At 42.6% G+C, this 16,102-nt stretch overlaps 1 protein-coding gene across 1 annotated transcript; it reads right to left on the reverse strand.

Moving 5' to 3' along the window:
• Positions 1-3,459: 3,459 nt before the first annotated feature.
• LOC136845502 (small nuclear ribonucleoprotein-associated protein B'-like) lies at positions 3,460-12,468 on the reverse strand. Its single transcript, XM_067115680.1, has 3 exons — positions 12,343-12,468; positions 4,250-4,432; positions 3,460-3,486 (listed from the first exon to the last, which is right to left on the reverse strand). Exons 1-3 carry the CDS (start codon positions 12,466-12,468, stop codon positions 3,460-3,462), a joined length of 336 nt encoding a protein of 111 aa, XP_066971781.1.
• Between the last annotated feature and the right edge of the window lie 3,634 nt (positions 12,469-16,102).

Here is a 16,102-nt window from a genome sequence, read left to right on the forward strand (position 1 = left end):
CGTTTGTGGTTGTACTGTATTCTGCAACGTCCTCAGAATATTAGTTGTCGGTTTGTGGTTTTACATGCCTAGAATTGTGGCTTGAGCTGGTCCTGTTAGGCTAGCTTAGTGTCAAGACGGTTAGTGATAGTCCGTGCGATACCATACCAACCATTGATATATAGAGAACCAACCACACGCTTTGCTATTAGCATTCACTTTTCTGCAGCTGTTGCTTAGGAGTGTCTTCTCATCCTGAATTTACATTTGCGTGGAACTTTTGCTTTGTTCTTGAATATGGGAATGATCATGATAAAGAGACTAAGTGCTGTTCCCTAGCAGAAAAAGAGAAGTGAAGTTGTTTTGCCAACACTGTGCGATTGACTATGACGTCACTTTGAACACATCCTTATACCTGCTGTTTGTTTTATAGGGGTCAATTTTGTCCTCAGGCTGGGACCAAGAGGATGTGATCTAAAAAGGCTTACGCCTGTCATTGTCAGGCAAAGACTGCTTATTACTGATGCCCTTTTGAGGATCTTCATTTGCTGGGACCTTCTTAGATGACCATCTCTGCCTGGGGAGCAGCCGGACACAAAGACTAACTACGTTCTACCTGCTTTGCACTAATGACACGGGAGATCCTATGGATGTAGTAAAACACGAAAGATCCTATGGATGTACCATGTATGATCGTCAGCCCTTTCCGAAACTTGCTACCATCACTTTGCTAATGATTCACGGGATGTTTACGAAGAGTCCAACAGAGACTACAGAGTTACTGAAGATTTTGTGCCCTGGGATTCCATCCTTGTTATTTTATATTGAATCATTTTTGATGAACAAGAGTACTACACTTGGTTTGTTGGAGCTCTGCCTTGACTACAAGTTTTTGAGTGTTTTAAGATTTTGGGAAGGTTCTCGGAGGAAAAAGGTAGAAGAAATGTAAAGGTGCATCATCTCTTCCTCGTCGTTTTCCTCTTCAGCTTTCACCTAGCTTTCTACCTCCCCAGACCGAAAGAACGCCCTTAATACTTCATGGCATGGTGTCTGTGTTTTCTTTGAAGAGAAACATTGTCCCTGCAACTGTTCGCAGAAATGGATGATTAGATTGAATGGTCGGCTTGATTGTTAAGTTTGCTAGTATTAGTTACCTGCTCAGTCTTTCGGAGAGAGGGGAACTGCTTGGATTTTCAAATCGGCTGTTCTTCAGAAGTATAGAAGGAAGATTTACATATCTTGTAACCTCTGAACTTTGCAGTTCCCGGGAACTAAGCCAGGTATATCCATGTGCATTCTCATGGAACTGGACATGAAATCTTGTCTAAGACCAGGTCAGAAAATGATATATGGACCTGTTTATAATTTTTACGAAAAACAGCCAAGGTATTGTATTTATCAAACAGAACCAGGATTTTTAAACCATTAGAAGAACAAACAAATGTGAAAAGAAACCAGCTGTTGGTTTTACTTCATTATGCTACTTCTTCATCCCCACTGCTGTCCCTACGCTAAGGTGTCAGGTGCCATGATACGTCTTGTGCAACTTTCCTATCAAAAGCACCTTTCTCCACTAAACCGTTCTGTAAATCATCCTTCACTTATCACTCCGCCTGATCCGTTGCTCCCCTCCTGATCTTTTATCCTTGACAGGTTCCACCCAAGCTGACTCATTCCTTCCTCCTCACTCAATCCTCACCACATCTACTCATCTTGTTAATGTCGACTCTTCTCAATCTGTAATCTTTTTACTTAAGGCTTGACTATTTAAATCACTTCAATCTCCTCACAGTAGACCTGTGGTTGCTGATCAACAGATTTTGATACATTCGAATAAATTTTCAGGAATGAAGTTTATTTTTGTTAAAATGGTTTAACCAGACCACCGAGCTGATTAACGGCTCTCACAGGGCTGGCCCGAAGGATTACAATGATTCATTTAATGACAATGAAATTTTGATAAATATGCAAAAGGCATATGCTTCCACACCAAACACACGAATACATTAAATACATTTACTCACGTTTCCATCTGCTAAATAGATAAAACATAAAATTCATAAATCTTATTTATTAAATGCCCCATGGTCTTTTGTATTTTCATAAATTACTTCTTATATTTTATCAATTAATTGACAGCTCCTCATGAATATTAAAATTCGAGCAATTGAAAATGCCGTAGATTCTGATAAAATTCCACTGACCGATCTATTTCCGAAACTTGACAACCGTTGGTTATATTTTGTAAACAATCGCCTTAATATAGGATTGGAACGTCGAGGACACCATCTACACCCACGTGCTTTCATTCTCTATGTTTTCCAAACTACATGCATCTCATTCTTCGTCACTTTCGATAAATATATACTTGGTCTGACTTGTTCGAGTGCACAAGAAATTTATATATATTATATATATATATATATATATATGGAGATATATATATCATAATATTTAAATGTCCCTTGGAAGTGTATCTCAGAACTTGTTAATGTCCCACGGCTGGAAATTATTCCATCACTGGTCTACATCAGCTTATTTTTGTCAGTTTGTTAGATAAAAACCAGTTCTTTCAAGGCTATCTCCAGATGTTATTTTCTTTTCATTCTGAACATTGGCATTCTTCTTCCAAAACTAAATTATCCAGTCACATATTATAATTATAGTATTGCCTTTTCTGAGAGGTTCAGTATTAGCTTTCCATTTCATTCAAGCTGTGAGCAAGTGAATGATTTCCCTGTTCATGATATTGAGTTGTTGAAGCTTTCTAACTTCAAGTTGGGGGCAAACGATTTCAAGTTGGACAGATTTACTTGAACCATTTCATTTTTTTTCCCTTTACTTTTTTTTATTTCTGAAGAGTGTTCTTTACTAACATTTTTTTTTCTGTACCGTATTTTGTTGCTTTCCCTACTGGGGGCCTTGGGGGTGCAACATTATGCTCTTGCAACGAAGATTAATTCTGGCTGATAATAATCATAAAAATAATAATACTTCTCAATTCATCATCGTTACCTCCAACAGCACATGCCACAATGGCCCCTGTGAAATTCCAGGATCCATGTCTTTCCTGTGGTTTTATCTTCAAATTTCCAGCCTCCCCTCACATAGTTCTCACCAAAGTCAGTCTGGTTCTTCCCCTCTGATAGCCACAGGAGCCCAGCTAAAACATTCATATTCTGTTCTCCACAGGGTTGTGGAAAGAAATGTCCATGGCATCTCCGCCTCCCTCTCATTGTTACTTCATCTAATATGGAGCTTTCAAACTCAAACACATCACGGAGATCATTCACTTAAACTGCTTCAACTTTTCCTAAGAACATCCTTTTCCTGCACTTAGCTAACAATTACTCAGGGAATTTTTACAACACGCAAACATAAAATCCTTTATTCATGAGTAAAATAAAATCTTAAAAATACTTCATTGAAACTAATCAATGTACTGGCAAGTCTCTTCAGTACTATTTCCTGCAGAATCAGCTAGTATGGCCTGTCTCTCTGGGGAACCTGCAACAAAGAGGAATTTATATTTATTATGCAAACAAAATAACACCATAAACACAGCACAATAGTAATGATGTTTGTAAATTATTACATTAAGAAATTCAACATCTTTCACATGGAAACATGTAAAACTTTCATCATTTATACAACATAAGGGAATAATGAAGGTTACAAAAGATCGTCTTTGAAAAGTGAAAGACTGCCTTTTAAAATATTCCAAAATACACTTTTTACCCTATAATTCATAAAACTCATCTTCACTGAACACTAAAAGTACGTGACAAAATGTTTTTGAAAGTTTTGTTTAGACACTAATGTCAAAAACTTAGGTAGCCAAAACTTAAGACAACATAAGCTCTAGTGACATTTAATTCTTTATATGGAAATATGCCGGACTTTCTAATTAGGTTAGAATAAAACTTGTACTTTGTACAAGTAAATTTATTGCCTAATCTTATGGCGACTTTAAAAAATGAATATATAGTTAACTACTGTTGAGATTGGAACCATCTAATTATCATTAATAATGTCTACTTCACGTAGTTTGTAGGTACGACAAGCTCAACAACTCTACTTTATGGAAAATGTAAATATTATAAGAAATATTGTAGAAAAAGTTATCAGGCCTTGCTTAAAATCTCACCTGAAAAGAATTATACATTATGGCTATCCTCAAACCATATCTAAACTCTCATCATTGGGCCACTTGATGGACCCATTGGACCACCACGACCCATTTGTGGTGGCATTCCTCCACCCATCATACCAGGCATACCCCTCTTCCAGGCATATTGAGCTGAGGTCCTGCACGAGCAGCAGGCTGCATCATTTGTGAGGATGGGCCTCCCACACCTCTAGCAGGCCCTTGTAAATTAGCTCCAGTGCCTCGTCCAGCAGGTCTGCCCATTCCTGGACCTGGTCCAGATCCCAAGATCACACGTGGTCCTTCCTAAAAATATATAAATAATACATGAACTACTAAACTACTAAAATTCCACAAATACGTATAAGGAATTTCCTAAGTGTAAGGTACATAATGGATAGATGGACATATAAAATTTAGAGGCACGGCCCAAGTACAGTGATCCTAAAGTTATTCAAAATTTGTCATTAAATTGTCATTAAATAATCCAAAGAAAGATCATACAAGTTGGGTAACCAAAAACAGGTTATAGCAAAAAAAAAAAAAAAAAAAATTTAGTTGTGAACTTGAAAAGCTGAACATTATACACTCAGTCTTAGAAGCTGAGCCAACAAATGTGAATTAAATATCCTGCAATGAAAATGTAGTACCTTTGTCGAATCAGGAAACGTATCGATGAAAATATAAATAAATCATGAAAATGCAAGGTGAATTGTTTTAGGGCAATGCATTGCAGCCCTGAAAAAAAATCACCTTGTACTCTGATATTTTATTTATAGTTTTTTCTGTTTATCAGTTAATTTATTAATATATCTTGTTTTTTAATAATTGATCTCCTCCGTACTACTTATTATCTTCTGTAATTTCTTTTGGAAGCTTGAATTTCAAGTCAGTAACCCAGTAGGCTTGATCCATGTGAATATGGGTTTATATGAATAATAATAATAATAATAATAATAATAATAATATAATAACAATAATCCTTGGAAGCTTGAATATCAAGTCAACAACCCAGTAGGCTTGTTCCATTTGAATTGGGGTTTATATCCTGTTTATAATCACGCCTAGTAGCCGTGAATATTGTTAATTAAATAAGGTGACACAATCCAATAATAATAATAATAATAATAACTCTTTTAATATAATAATAATAACAATAATAATTCGTCACGCTCAGTAGCCGTGGAATATTGTTAATTAACCTTCTCAGTCAAGTCCAAAGCTGACACAATCCAATCGAGATTCTTCGTAGAGAGAGCAGGGACACTTATCAACTGCTTCAGTTCCTTGCTTCTGAAACTCTTTATGGCCATTAAACATTTCATTATAGTATTTTTTATGCACAGGGCGAGATCTTTGCGATGGAAGATATACGGCCAAATGCCAGCCCAAATTTCCAAGAAGTTGGATTAATATTGTTTAGGTAGGAGAAGTTAATAGGTCAACAACATTGTATGACACAACTTGAACCTCACTTACGTACGAAAGTGTGCCTGATCTCATCATTAGGCATATATGGAGTAAGCGACAGGCTTCTCTATTCGTAATAGATAGAAGTTTATTTTAGACGAGAATTGCTTTCGTTCTCCAGTTTGTAGGTTTTTTTTTTTTTTAGATGTCTTGTGTTACTGAGGTCTCGTTCGACACGGACCACAAACGGTAACTAGTGGCTGATATCTACATATATGCTTTAAAATATACTCTATGCATCATGAAATTTATGTAAATATGACATTACATAAACACTTATACAACTTGGGGACGTTAATTAGATATTAGTATGTTATAAACCACAGTAGGCACATTCGCAACCTTATCATTTTCAAAGTTTTCATCAAACAAGTACATACAGACTTTTATAGAATTTTTGTTGCAATTTTTTGGAAAATTCCATGCATATTGTATTATAATTACCGGATCCATTCTAACTATGCAGTCACAGTTCTTCCGTGCTGGCATAACGCCAGCCTTAATCATAAACAATAGTTGTTAAATTATAAATTGAAATCACGTACCAGGAAGCAGCCTCCAGGAAGGAGGACCTTACCCTTGCACAAGTTGTGCAAGAAACAAACCATTATTTTCAGGAAGCAGCCTAGAGGAGGTCCTTCAAATTTGACAAGGTGCCTTTTAACGGTTTTGGTGGTTTCCATAGGGCACCTTGGCAGTTTAATTAACACCTGAGTGCATAAATTAATATATCCTCCAGAAACAGCCTCTGCTATACAAGATAGGGCCTGGGGTCCTGGGATGTGGGCAAAGGTGATTAGATGGGGGTGGTTTCCCTGGGGAGGGCTCCTTTGGTCCCCTCACCCTAAAGTGGTTCAGGTTCTCACCCAGGCCCACTTCCCATAAAGCTAAAATAGCAAAAATTAAAGACCTGCCTCCCTCCAGGGAAGCAGCCTTTATTAGAGAAGGGTGTATTTTTCTCTAGGGCGTCTTGGTTCTCCTCACCCATTTTTTGGTTCAGACCCTCCCATGAACTACAGCTTCCCCAGCCTGGCTTTTTATGGAAAACCACACGCCTTAATATAATCCCCTCCAGGAGGAGTGAGCAGCCTCTGAGAGGTCCTTCCTGTAAATAGGTGCCTTATCGTGTTAGGGTGGAATCATTCCGATTATAAGGGCGCCTTGGCCCCTCACCCTAGAATTATAAATAAAGGTCCTCCCAGGTCCAAAACCCCAGCGTGGCAGGAAACCTGCCTCCCTCCAGGGAAGCAGCCTCTGAAGAGGTCCTTCCCTTGGCAAAGGTGCCCTTAAGCGGAATCTTAACATTTTACATTGACTGAAAATTTGCATAAAGCAGATAATATGTGGCTTTCCCGATGGCACCTACGGGTCCCCTCACCCTTTTGGTTCAGGTCCTCCCCAGGCCCGGATGAATAAAGAAAACTTCCCCAGCGTGGCAGGAAACCAGTATTTACCTCCCTTCAGGGAAGCAGCCTCTGAGGAGGTCCTTCCATTATTGACAAAGGTGCCCGTGGTTAGCTTGAAACAAATATGGGGCTGGTTTCCTGAGGTGCCTTGGTAAATCAGAACCCTCACCCATAGTAAATGTTAATTTCAAGTAAAAGGTCCCCCTCCGGCCCGCTGTTTCCCCATAGTGGCAGGAAACCTGACATTGTCCCTTGAGGGAAGCAGTGCATGTTTGAGAGGGGTCCTTCCCCGACAAAGGTGTCTTATGGGGAGGTTTATAAAATAGGTGCCTTGGTCCCCTCACCCATGTAGTTCAGGTCCTGTTCCCCAGGCCCTCTTCCCCATCATGGCAGGAAACCTACCTCCTCCAGGGAAGCAGCCTCTGAAGAGGTCCTTCCTTGGCAACCTTAAGGTGCCCAAGTACATACAGACTTTATAGAATTTTTGTTGCAATTTTTTAAGGGGGTGGCTCCCCAACAAGGGCAGCCTTGTCCCTCACCCTTTTTGTTCAGGTCCTCCCCAGGCCCGCTTCCCCAGCGTGGCAGGAAACCTACCTCCCTTCAGGGAAGCAGCTTCTGAGGGGTCCTTCCCCTGACAAAGGTGCCCTTAGAATTTGTTGAGGTTTCTGGGGCGGTTTCCTAGGTGCCTTGGTCCCCTCACCCTTGTAGTTCAGGTCCCTCCCAGGCCCTCTTCCCCAGCGTGGCAGGAAACCTACTTCCCTCCAGAGAAGCAGCCTATGAAGAGGTCCTTCCCTTGGCAAAGGTGCCCTTAAGGGGTGGCTCCCCGACGGCACCTTGGGTCCCCTCACCCTTTTTGTTCAGGTCCTCCCCAGGCCCGCTTCCCCAGCCTGGCAGGAAACCTACCTCCCTTCAGGGAAGCAGCTTCTGAGGGGGTCCTTCCCCTGACAAAGGTGCACTTAAGGGGAGTTTTCCCTAAGGTGCCTTGGTCCCCTCACCCTTGTAGTTCAGGTCCTCCCCAGGCCCTCTTCCCCAGCGTGGCAGGAAACCTACCTCCCTCCAGGGAAGCAGCCTCTGAAGAGTTCATTCCCTTGGCAAAGGTGCCCTTAACGGGTGGCTCCCCGACGGCACCTTGGGTCCCCTCACCCTTTTGGTTCAGGTCCTCCCCAGTCCCGCTTCCCCAGTGTGGCAGGAAACCTACCTCCCTTCAGGGAAGCAGCTTCTGAGGGGGTCCTTCTCATGACAAAGGTGCCCTTAAGGGGCGGTTTCCCTAAGGTGCCTTGGTCCCCTCACCCTTGTAGTTCAGGTCCTCCCCAGGCCCGCTTCCCCAGCATGGCAGGAAACCTACCTCCCTCCAGGGAAGCAGCCTCTGAGGAGGTCCTTCCCCTGACAAAGGTGCCCTTAAGGGGAGGTTTCCCTAAGGTGCCTTGGTCCCCTCACCCCTTGTGGTTCAGGTCCTCCCCAGGCCTGCTTCCCCAGCCTGGCAGGAAACCTACCTCCCTCCAGGGAAGCAGCCTCTGAAGAGGTCCTTCCCTTTGCAAAGGTGCCCTTAAGGGTGGTTTCCCCAAGGCACCTTGGGTCCCTCACCCTTTTGGTTCAGGTCCTCCCCAGGCCTGCTTTCCCAGCCTGGCAGGAAACCTACCTCCCTTCAGGGAAGCAGCCTCTGAGGGGGTCCTTCCCCTGACAAAGGTGCCTTAAGGGGCGGTTTCCCTAAGGTGCCTTGGTCCCCTCACCCTTGTAGTTCAGGTCCTCCCCAGGCCCTCTTCCCCAGCGTGGCAGGAAACCTACCTCCCTCCAGGGAAGCAGCCTCTGAAGAGGTCCTTCCCTTGGCAAAGGTGCCCTTAAGGGGTGGCTCCCCGACGGCACCTTGGGTCCCCTCACCCTTTTGGTTCAGGTCCTCCCCAGGCCCGCTTCCCCAGCCTGGCAGGAAACCTACCTCCCTCCAGGGAAGCAGCCTCTGAGGAGGTCCTTCCCCTGACAAAGGTGTCTTAAGGGTGGTTTCCCTAAGGTGCCTTGGGTCCCCTCACCCTTTTGGTTCAGGTCCTCCCCAGGCCCGCTTCCCCAGCGTGGAAGGAAACCTACCTCCCTCCAGGGAAGCAGCCTCTGAAGAGGTCCTTCCCTTGGCAAAGGTGCCCTTTTTGTTCAGGGGTGGTTTCCCCGAGGGGCAGCTTTGGGTCCCCCTCACCCTTAAGGAGGTTTGGTTCAGGTCCTCCCCAGGTCCTCCCAGGCCCGCTTCCCCAGCCTGGCAGGAAACCTACCTCCCTCCAGGGAAGCAGCCTCTGAGGAGGTCCTTCCCTTGGCAAAGGTGCCCTTAAGGGGTGGTTTCCCGACAGCACCTTGGGTCCCCTCACCCTTTTGGTTCAGGTCCTCCCCAGGCCCGCTTCCCCAGCCTGGCAGGAAACCTACCTCCCTTCAGGGAAGCAGCCTCTGAGGAGGTCCTTCCCCTGACAAAGGTGCCCTTAAGGGGAGGTTTCCCTAAGGTGCCTTGGTCCCCTCACCCTTGTAGTTCAGGTCCTCCCCAGGCCCGCTTCCCCAGCGTGGCAGGAAGCCTCCTCCCTCCAGGGAAGCAGCCTCTGAAGAGGTCCTTCCCTTGGCAAAGGTGCCCTTAAGGGGTGGTTTCCCGACGGCACCTTGGGTCCCCTCACCCTTTTGGTTCAGGTCCTCCCCAGGCCCGCTTCCCCAGCCTGGCAGGAAACCTATCTCCCTCTGGGGAAGCATCCTCTGAGGAGGTCCTTCCCCTGGCAATGGTATCCTGAAAGGATGGCTTCCTTGGGACGCGTTTTGGGCCTTCATTCTTGTGGTTGGTTCCTTCCGATGTAGTTTCCCCTCTTCTTGTTTCCATTTGGTTTGGAGAGAACTCACGTTCTGTCTAGATGATACAGCGCTGTTCCTTTACCCTGCTTTTCGAATATGACATCAAATCTTGGAAGGCTTCAAGACGATTCGAAGGATTTCGGAGCTTCCTTCTGGAGACTCATCTCTCTCGCCCTTCCAGGAGCTGCAGACCGAAGGATTCCGTAACACTTTGAAGGAAGACTCCGAAGATTTCAGACCATTTCAGCATCGCTTCAACCACTCCTTTGTTTTTCTTTCCTGATATACGTTTAGTTGCTTGTCTAGGGAACGTCAGCGATGTTGTCCTTATTTTCATATCTGTACAATTGTTTACTGTCTGTAACTGGTAGCCTCCTGCCTTCTTTTAACAGTTTTTCGAATAAATACAATCCTGTATCTGAAGACGATTCGAAGGATCTCGGAACTTGTCCCTGGAAACTGAAGTTGGTGCTTTACTGAGCTATATATCATTAGGCACATGCGGGAATGACGCTTCTCCCGCTCCTCCAGTCATTGAAGACGGACGGATTCCAAGACGGGGAGAAGTCCTCCGGACTCCTATGATATTTCACCGATCAGTTGATCCAAATGGTATGTCCGCTATCCACTATCTTTCCTGCGATACTTCTCGTAAAAATTCTTGAAAGTCTCCATTCCATGGTCTTCCGCTATTGATTCCTTTCCGTGCTTGTCTCGATTGGAGAATTTGCTTCCCAAGTGTGATATAATATTAAAAATATTGCCGCTTTATGAATCTCCTAAGACTAGAACTTCGAATCCATACTGCTCCGCGAAGTAGGCCATATTTCCATGAGCAAACAGTTGTTCACAAAATTCATTTGTAAACTCTTTGTCTTATTTTTAATCAGATTTTCGAACAAACGGCAACATCTTGTCTCTGAAGACGCTTTGCAGGATCTCCGATTTTGTTTCTGGAGACCTGAAGTTTACATTTTTCTGAGCAATAGCGTTGGACCCATGTGCTAATGCGGTTTATAAGTTTAATTACAGACTGTGAAAATTGCAACTATATTAATATTTCAGCTTCGTTGTTATTTCAAATGTCTGCTTTTTTCCATGAAAAGTCTTATAAGATTTCATTTACCATGTCTGTATTGTCTGTGGTCTTACTTTCTCCTTCAATTCTATATTATTCTTTTCTCTCATCAGTTGTCTGCTCCTCAGAATGAATCTCATCGTCCCTTCCTCCATCATCTCCAGAGGTTTAACAGTTGAAGTGTCTTTCCATTTCCATCCACTCTCCTTTCAACTTCATTTCCTTATCAGCTTTCCTCTCAGGTCTTGTATGACTTGAGACGGTGTTTGGATCTTCTTAGCCTAGTCGACGGGGTCGGCTGGAGAATTGGGGAGGGGGTGGCTGGCGTTGGCTGGTGTGTGTGTTTGTGTGTGTGTCTCTCTCTAGCTCAGTTCACATTTAGCTCTTGGCGAAGGAACGTCACTTCTGATGCCTCCTCAAACTGTCGACTCTCAGTTGTTCTCTTCCGCCATATCAGTCATCTTGATCTGGTGTATTATTCGGCTTTAGAAATTAGTTTTGGCTTTGTCATAACTGCTTGCAAATGGATGCGAAGCGTTGATGATTGCATTCTGCTCATATGTTATTCTCTTCACTATTATTGGTTGCTATAACATTAGTAACATATTTTGACATAGAAGATTATCGACTGTTTATTGTTTTCCACCTCGTTTTAGGTCACTGCCTGTGGATGAGGACATCCGAAATGGGTCCTTTCACGATGCTTTTAAAAATGCGCCCAGTCCTGAGAGGACTCCTTTACCTGAAGGTAAGTTGATTGGCTTCCTGTCACCTAGTCGTTTACATTTTCTACACACACACACACACACACACACACATGCACGCGCACACAATACCCACACACACACACACACACACACACACACATATATTTATATATATATATTATATATATATATATATATATATATATATATATATATAATTGCTTGTGTGTATATATATATATATATATATATATATATATATATATATATATATATATATATATATATATATATATAATCATAATCAGACAGGTGACATATATATCTTCTCGACCTAAACCCCAGTTTCGGAATCGTTGTCATTTATGAGTCTCCTCCAGCTGTTTCAATCTTGCGTCCTACCTCTGTCTGCTCTTTTGTCTCAACGTCTTGTCGAATGCGGGTTCTCTCTCTCTCTCTCTCTCTCCCCTTCGTGTCCCCAGCACTTCCATTTCCACGATCTCTCCTGCAACATTTCTCTCATCATCTTCCAACCCTCCTCATTATGCGCTGATACCAACTCAATCTTGAGCTTAGGCTTTCTTTGACACTTCACTGACTTAGCTCGTCTGTGCGAACATCTTCATTTCAGCCATTTCTACCTTATTTTTTCGAACATCTCCAATTCAGCCACTTCCACCTTATTTTTTTCCTCTATTTTCGTCGGTGGTTCCGCTTCAGCCCTTGTAACAAGGCAGGTCTTACCGTCAGCTGATGTACCTTCCCTTTGGACAAATAGGGGCTATCTCCTGCTACTCTCCAGTTATTCCATTTGGCTTGAATCCGACGCTTTGCAACCTTCTGATTCACATCACCCATTTCATGCGTCATCGAGTCCAGATACTTAAACATTTTCTTGATGTTCATTTCTTCAGGAAGAGGAAATACATCTATATCACATGCTCTTTCCCGTAAAAGAAGTTGGCTCTCCAGAAAAGCTATGTCAGTGAAAACTTTCACATTCAAATTTTTACCGTGGATTCGTCGATGAACCCAAGTGCAGATATATTCTGGACTGTGAGCTGATTTGTGCACAAGCACAAAGAGCGCATCAGCAGCACTTCAGTTCCCCTCTCGATACACTGTGCCATGCAGATATATCTTGGACACAAACTGTGACACTTCCTGGATTTTGAGGCCCTCCTCCCCTCCCCCCTCCTCCTCCTCCTCCCTCCTCCTCCCCTCCTTCCTCCTCCTCCTCCTCCTCCTCCTCCTCCCTCCTCCTCCACGTCATTTTTCCTAGGTCTTCCTTCTGACACTTCTCAATGATGCTCTTGTCGCTTTTAACTGGCTTCTTTAGCAATCTTTTTCTATTATTATTATTATTATTATTATTATTATTATTATTATTATTATTATTATTATTATTATTACATATTTTTTGACTGTCAGCCTTTCATTCTAACTATGGCATCTGCATCAGCTCTAACAAATCCCGTGTGTTTACACTCGACGGCCATTCACCTATTCAGCCGAAATTCTCTGTCCCAAACTTCCGGGATGTTTACCTTCATCTCGTTTCCACTCGACTGGTATTTGTTTTCCATCAGGTTCCAATGAAAACTGTTGAAGGATGAATAACTGATGAATAACTGGCAGGTTACGGATTATGTAATAATCAACTTTTAATATTTTCCCAAATAAGTGTCTTTGGGATCAGGTTACGTCATTATTTGAGGATTGGTTAGGATTTCTGTCACAGTGACTATTTTGTAGTATTTTATAGTATGGATGTACCTAAAAGTTTACTTGGCTTTATGAGTTATGTATGTATGAAATATAGAAATAGAATGGAATATAGAGTTTAGGCCAAAGGCCAAGCACTGGGACCTATGAGGTCATGCAGGGCTATAAAGGAAATTGAGAGTATGTAGGTTGAAAGGTGTAACAGGAGGATAATCTTTTGCAGCTGTACCATGAAATAATAATTGTTAGGAGAGGATGGATGGCAAGAAGGAAGAAAGATAATATGAATGGAGGAACAGTAAAAGGAATAAAAGAGGGTTGCAGCTGGGGGTCTAAGGGACGCTGCAAAGAACCTTGAGTAATGCTTACAGTGCACCCCGTGAAATAACAGAAACCACCTTTAATTCATCTACTTTAAAAGCTACTGTATATAGATTGGCAGTTCCGAAAATCCAGGCAAACCAACAAAATGAAATTCAACATCGTATTTGGACAAGAATTTTGCGGTTTTGAGCATAGAGTAATATCATCAATGTACATATGCTGCTAAATCATGTTTCGGAACTAACTGGAGCTTTACTTGAAATGATAAACTATCTTTCAATTCGTCAACTTTAAAACCCGTATAAATTGGCAGTTCCGACAGTCGTGCAGTTCCTGTTTATGGGGGTCAAAGTCTCACTCCAAATATCTACAGGAAACAATTGCAGGATTTCTTTGTAGATTTCAAGGGGAAATAATACGAAAAAAAATAATAATAATAATAATAATAATAATAATAATAATAATAATAATAATAATAATAATAATAATAAATGACAAGTGAACTCCCTTCAGTGAATCATCTGCTCTATCTTGAGATTTCATGTATTCACGTTAGTCAGTGTATCCCCCACTGGATTCTGAGGTTACTCTCTCTCTCTCTCTCTCTCTCTCTCTCTCTCTCTCTCTCTCTCTCTCGTCGGTGCTTGACGTCAAGTTTTGGCACCGAATTATTTCTTCCATTTTTCTGATAATGCAGACGATATTAGGTTTGTTACTCTTATTATTATCATTATTAAGGAGATTTTAATACGGAAACCAGAACATACTAGTATTTACTAGCTTCAGATCATGTAGGATTGCTAAATTAAAGGCTGCATAAAAGTCAATGCGTCCATATCTCGTCATTATTGGACCATATATAACGGGGTAAGGCCTGCTGTGGCTAGCTTGAAACAAATATGATATTAAATTTCGTAATTGATATACCTTATCATTTCATATACTTGAATTTTATAAGTTTCAGTGTTGCAAATCAGAACTTTATATAAATGCAGATTTTGAATGACAATTCAGTTAATTCTTTTTCTCATTCACTGCTTAGTAAATGTTAATTACAAGCAAAATGCCTTAAAAACACTGTAGTTTTTGCATTGCATACCAAACTCACGTCTATTTCAATCATACACGAAAATAGTGATTAAAATACAGGAATGGGGTGAGGCTGACCATTGTCAACTCGGTAAGTTTCAGTACGTTTCATGTGTGCATGTTTGAGAGGAAACTTCAAAAATGATGATGTATGACAAAAGTTTATTTATAAAAATATAAGTGTACCTCAGACCAAACGCTACCCACAAGAGAGCTCCCAGAGCAGCACAGGTAGCGTCTCGTGCGTCGTGATAACAGATCTGTATCGAACTTTGAAATTGTATGTGGGGTTTAAATGCATTCGTTTTCCAATTTGTAGATTTTTTCAGATGTCGTGTGTTACTGAGGTCTCCTTTGGCACGGACCACAAACGGTGGCTAGTGGCTGATATCTACATATATGCTTTAAAATATACTCCATGCATCGTGAAAATTATGTAAATATGACATTACATAAACACTTATACAAGTTGGGGACATTACTTAGATATTTGTTTTATAAAACACAATAGGCACACGTAATTCGTAACCTTATCATTTTCTAAGTTTTAATCAAACAAGTACACATAGACTTATAGAATTTTCGTTGTAATTTTTAGTCAAATTCCATACATATTGTATTATAATTACCGGATCCATTCTAACTATGCAGTTACAATTCTTCCGTGCTGGCATAACGCCATCCTTAATCATAAACAAGAAACTATAAGTCAGTAGTTGCTTGAAATACATACTAGGGAACCAGCCTCCTAGTAGGACCTTCCCTTGTAAGGGTGCCTCCAAGGAAGCAGCCTCAGGGGAGGTCCTTCCCCTGACAAAGGTACCTTAAGGGGTGGTTCCCCTAGGACGCCTTGGGTCCCCTCTCCCTTGTGGTTCAGGCCCTCCCCAGGCCCGCTTCCCCAGCCTGGCAGGAAACCTACCTCCCTTCAGGGAAGCAGCCTCTGAGGGGTCCTTCCCCTGACAAAGGTGCCCTTAAGGGGCAGTTTCCCCAAGGCGCCTTGGGTCACATCACCCTTGTATTTCAAGTCCTCCCCAGGCCCACTTCCCTAGCCTGGCAGGAAACCTACCTCCCTCCAGGGAAGCAGCCTTTGATGAGGTCCTTCCCCTGACAAAGGTACCTTAAGGGGTGGTTCCCCTAGGACGCCTTGGGTCCCATCTCCCTTGTGGTTCAGGTCCTCCCCAGGCCCGCTTCCCCAGCCTGGCAGGAAACCTACCTCCCTTCAGGGAAGCATCCTATGAGGAGGTCCTTCCCCTGACATAGGTGCCCTTAAGGGGTGGTTTCCCCGAGGCGCCTTGGGTCTCCTCACCCTTGTAGTTCAGGTCCTCCCCAGGCCCACTTCCCCAGCGTGGCAGGAAACCTACCTCCC

This window comes from Macrobrachium rosenbergii, chromosome 14 (genome assembly GCF_040412425.1).
Source record: "Macrobrachium rosenbergii isolate ZJJX-2024 chromosome 14, ASM4041242v1, whole genome shotgun sequence".
In the NCBI taxonomy this organism is placed as follows: Eukaryota; Metazoa; Arthropoda; class Malacostraca; order Decapoda; family Palaemonidae; genus Macrobrachium; species Macrobrachium rosenbergii.

Excerpts from the sequence above, each read along its gene's own strand:
- LOC136845502 (XM_067115680.1), bottom strand. The coding sequence starts at position 12,468 with ATGACGCATGAAATGGGTGATGTGAATCAGAAGGTTGCAAAGCGTCGG. Across the intron at positions 4,433-12,342 it reads GGAAGGTACATCAGCTGACG|GAAGGACCACGTGTGATCTT; the intron begins GTAAGACCTGCC and ends ATATATTTTTAG. Across the intron at positions 3,487-4,249 it reads CTGGAAGAGGGGTATGCCTG|GTTCCCCAGAGAGACAGGCC; the intron begins GTATGATGGGTG and ends TCTTTGTTGCAG.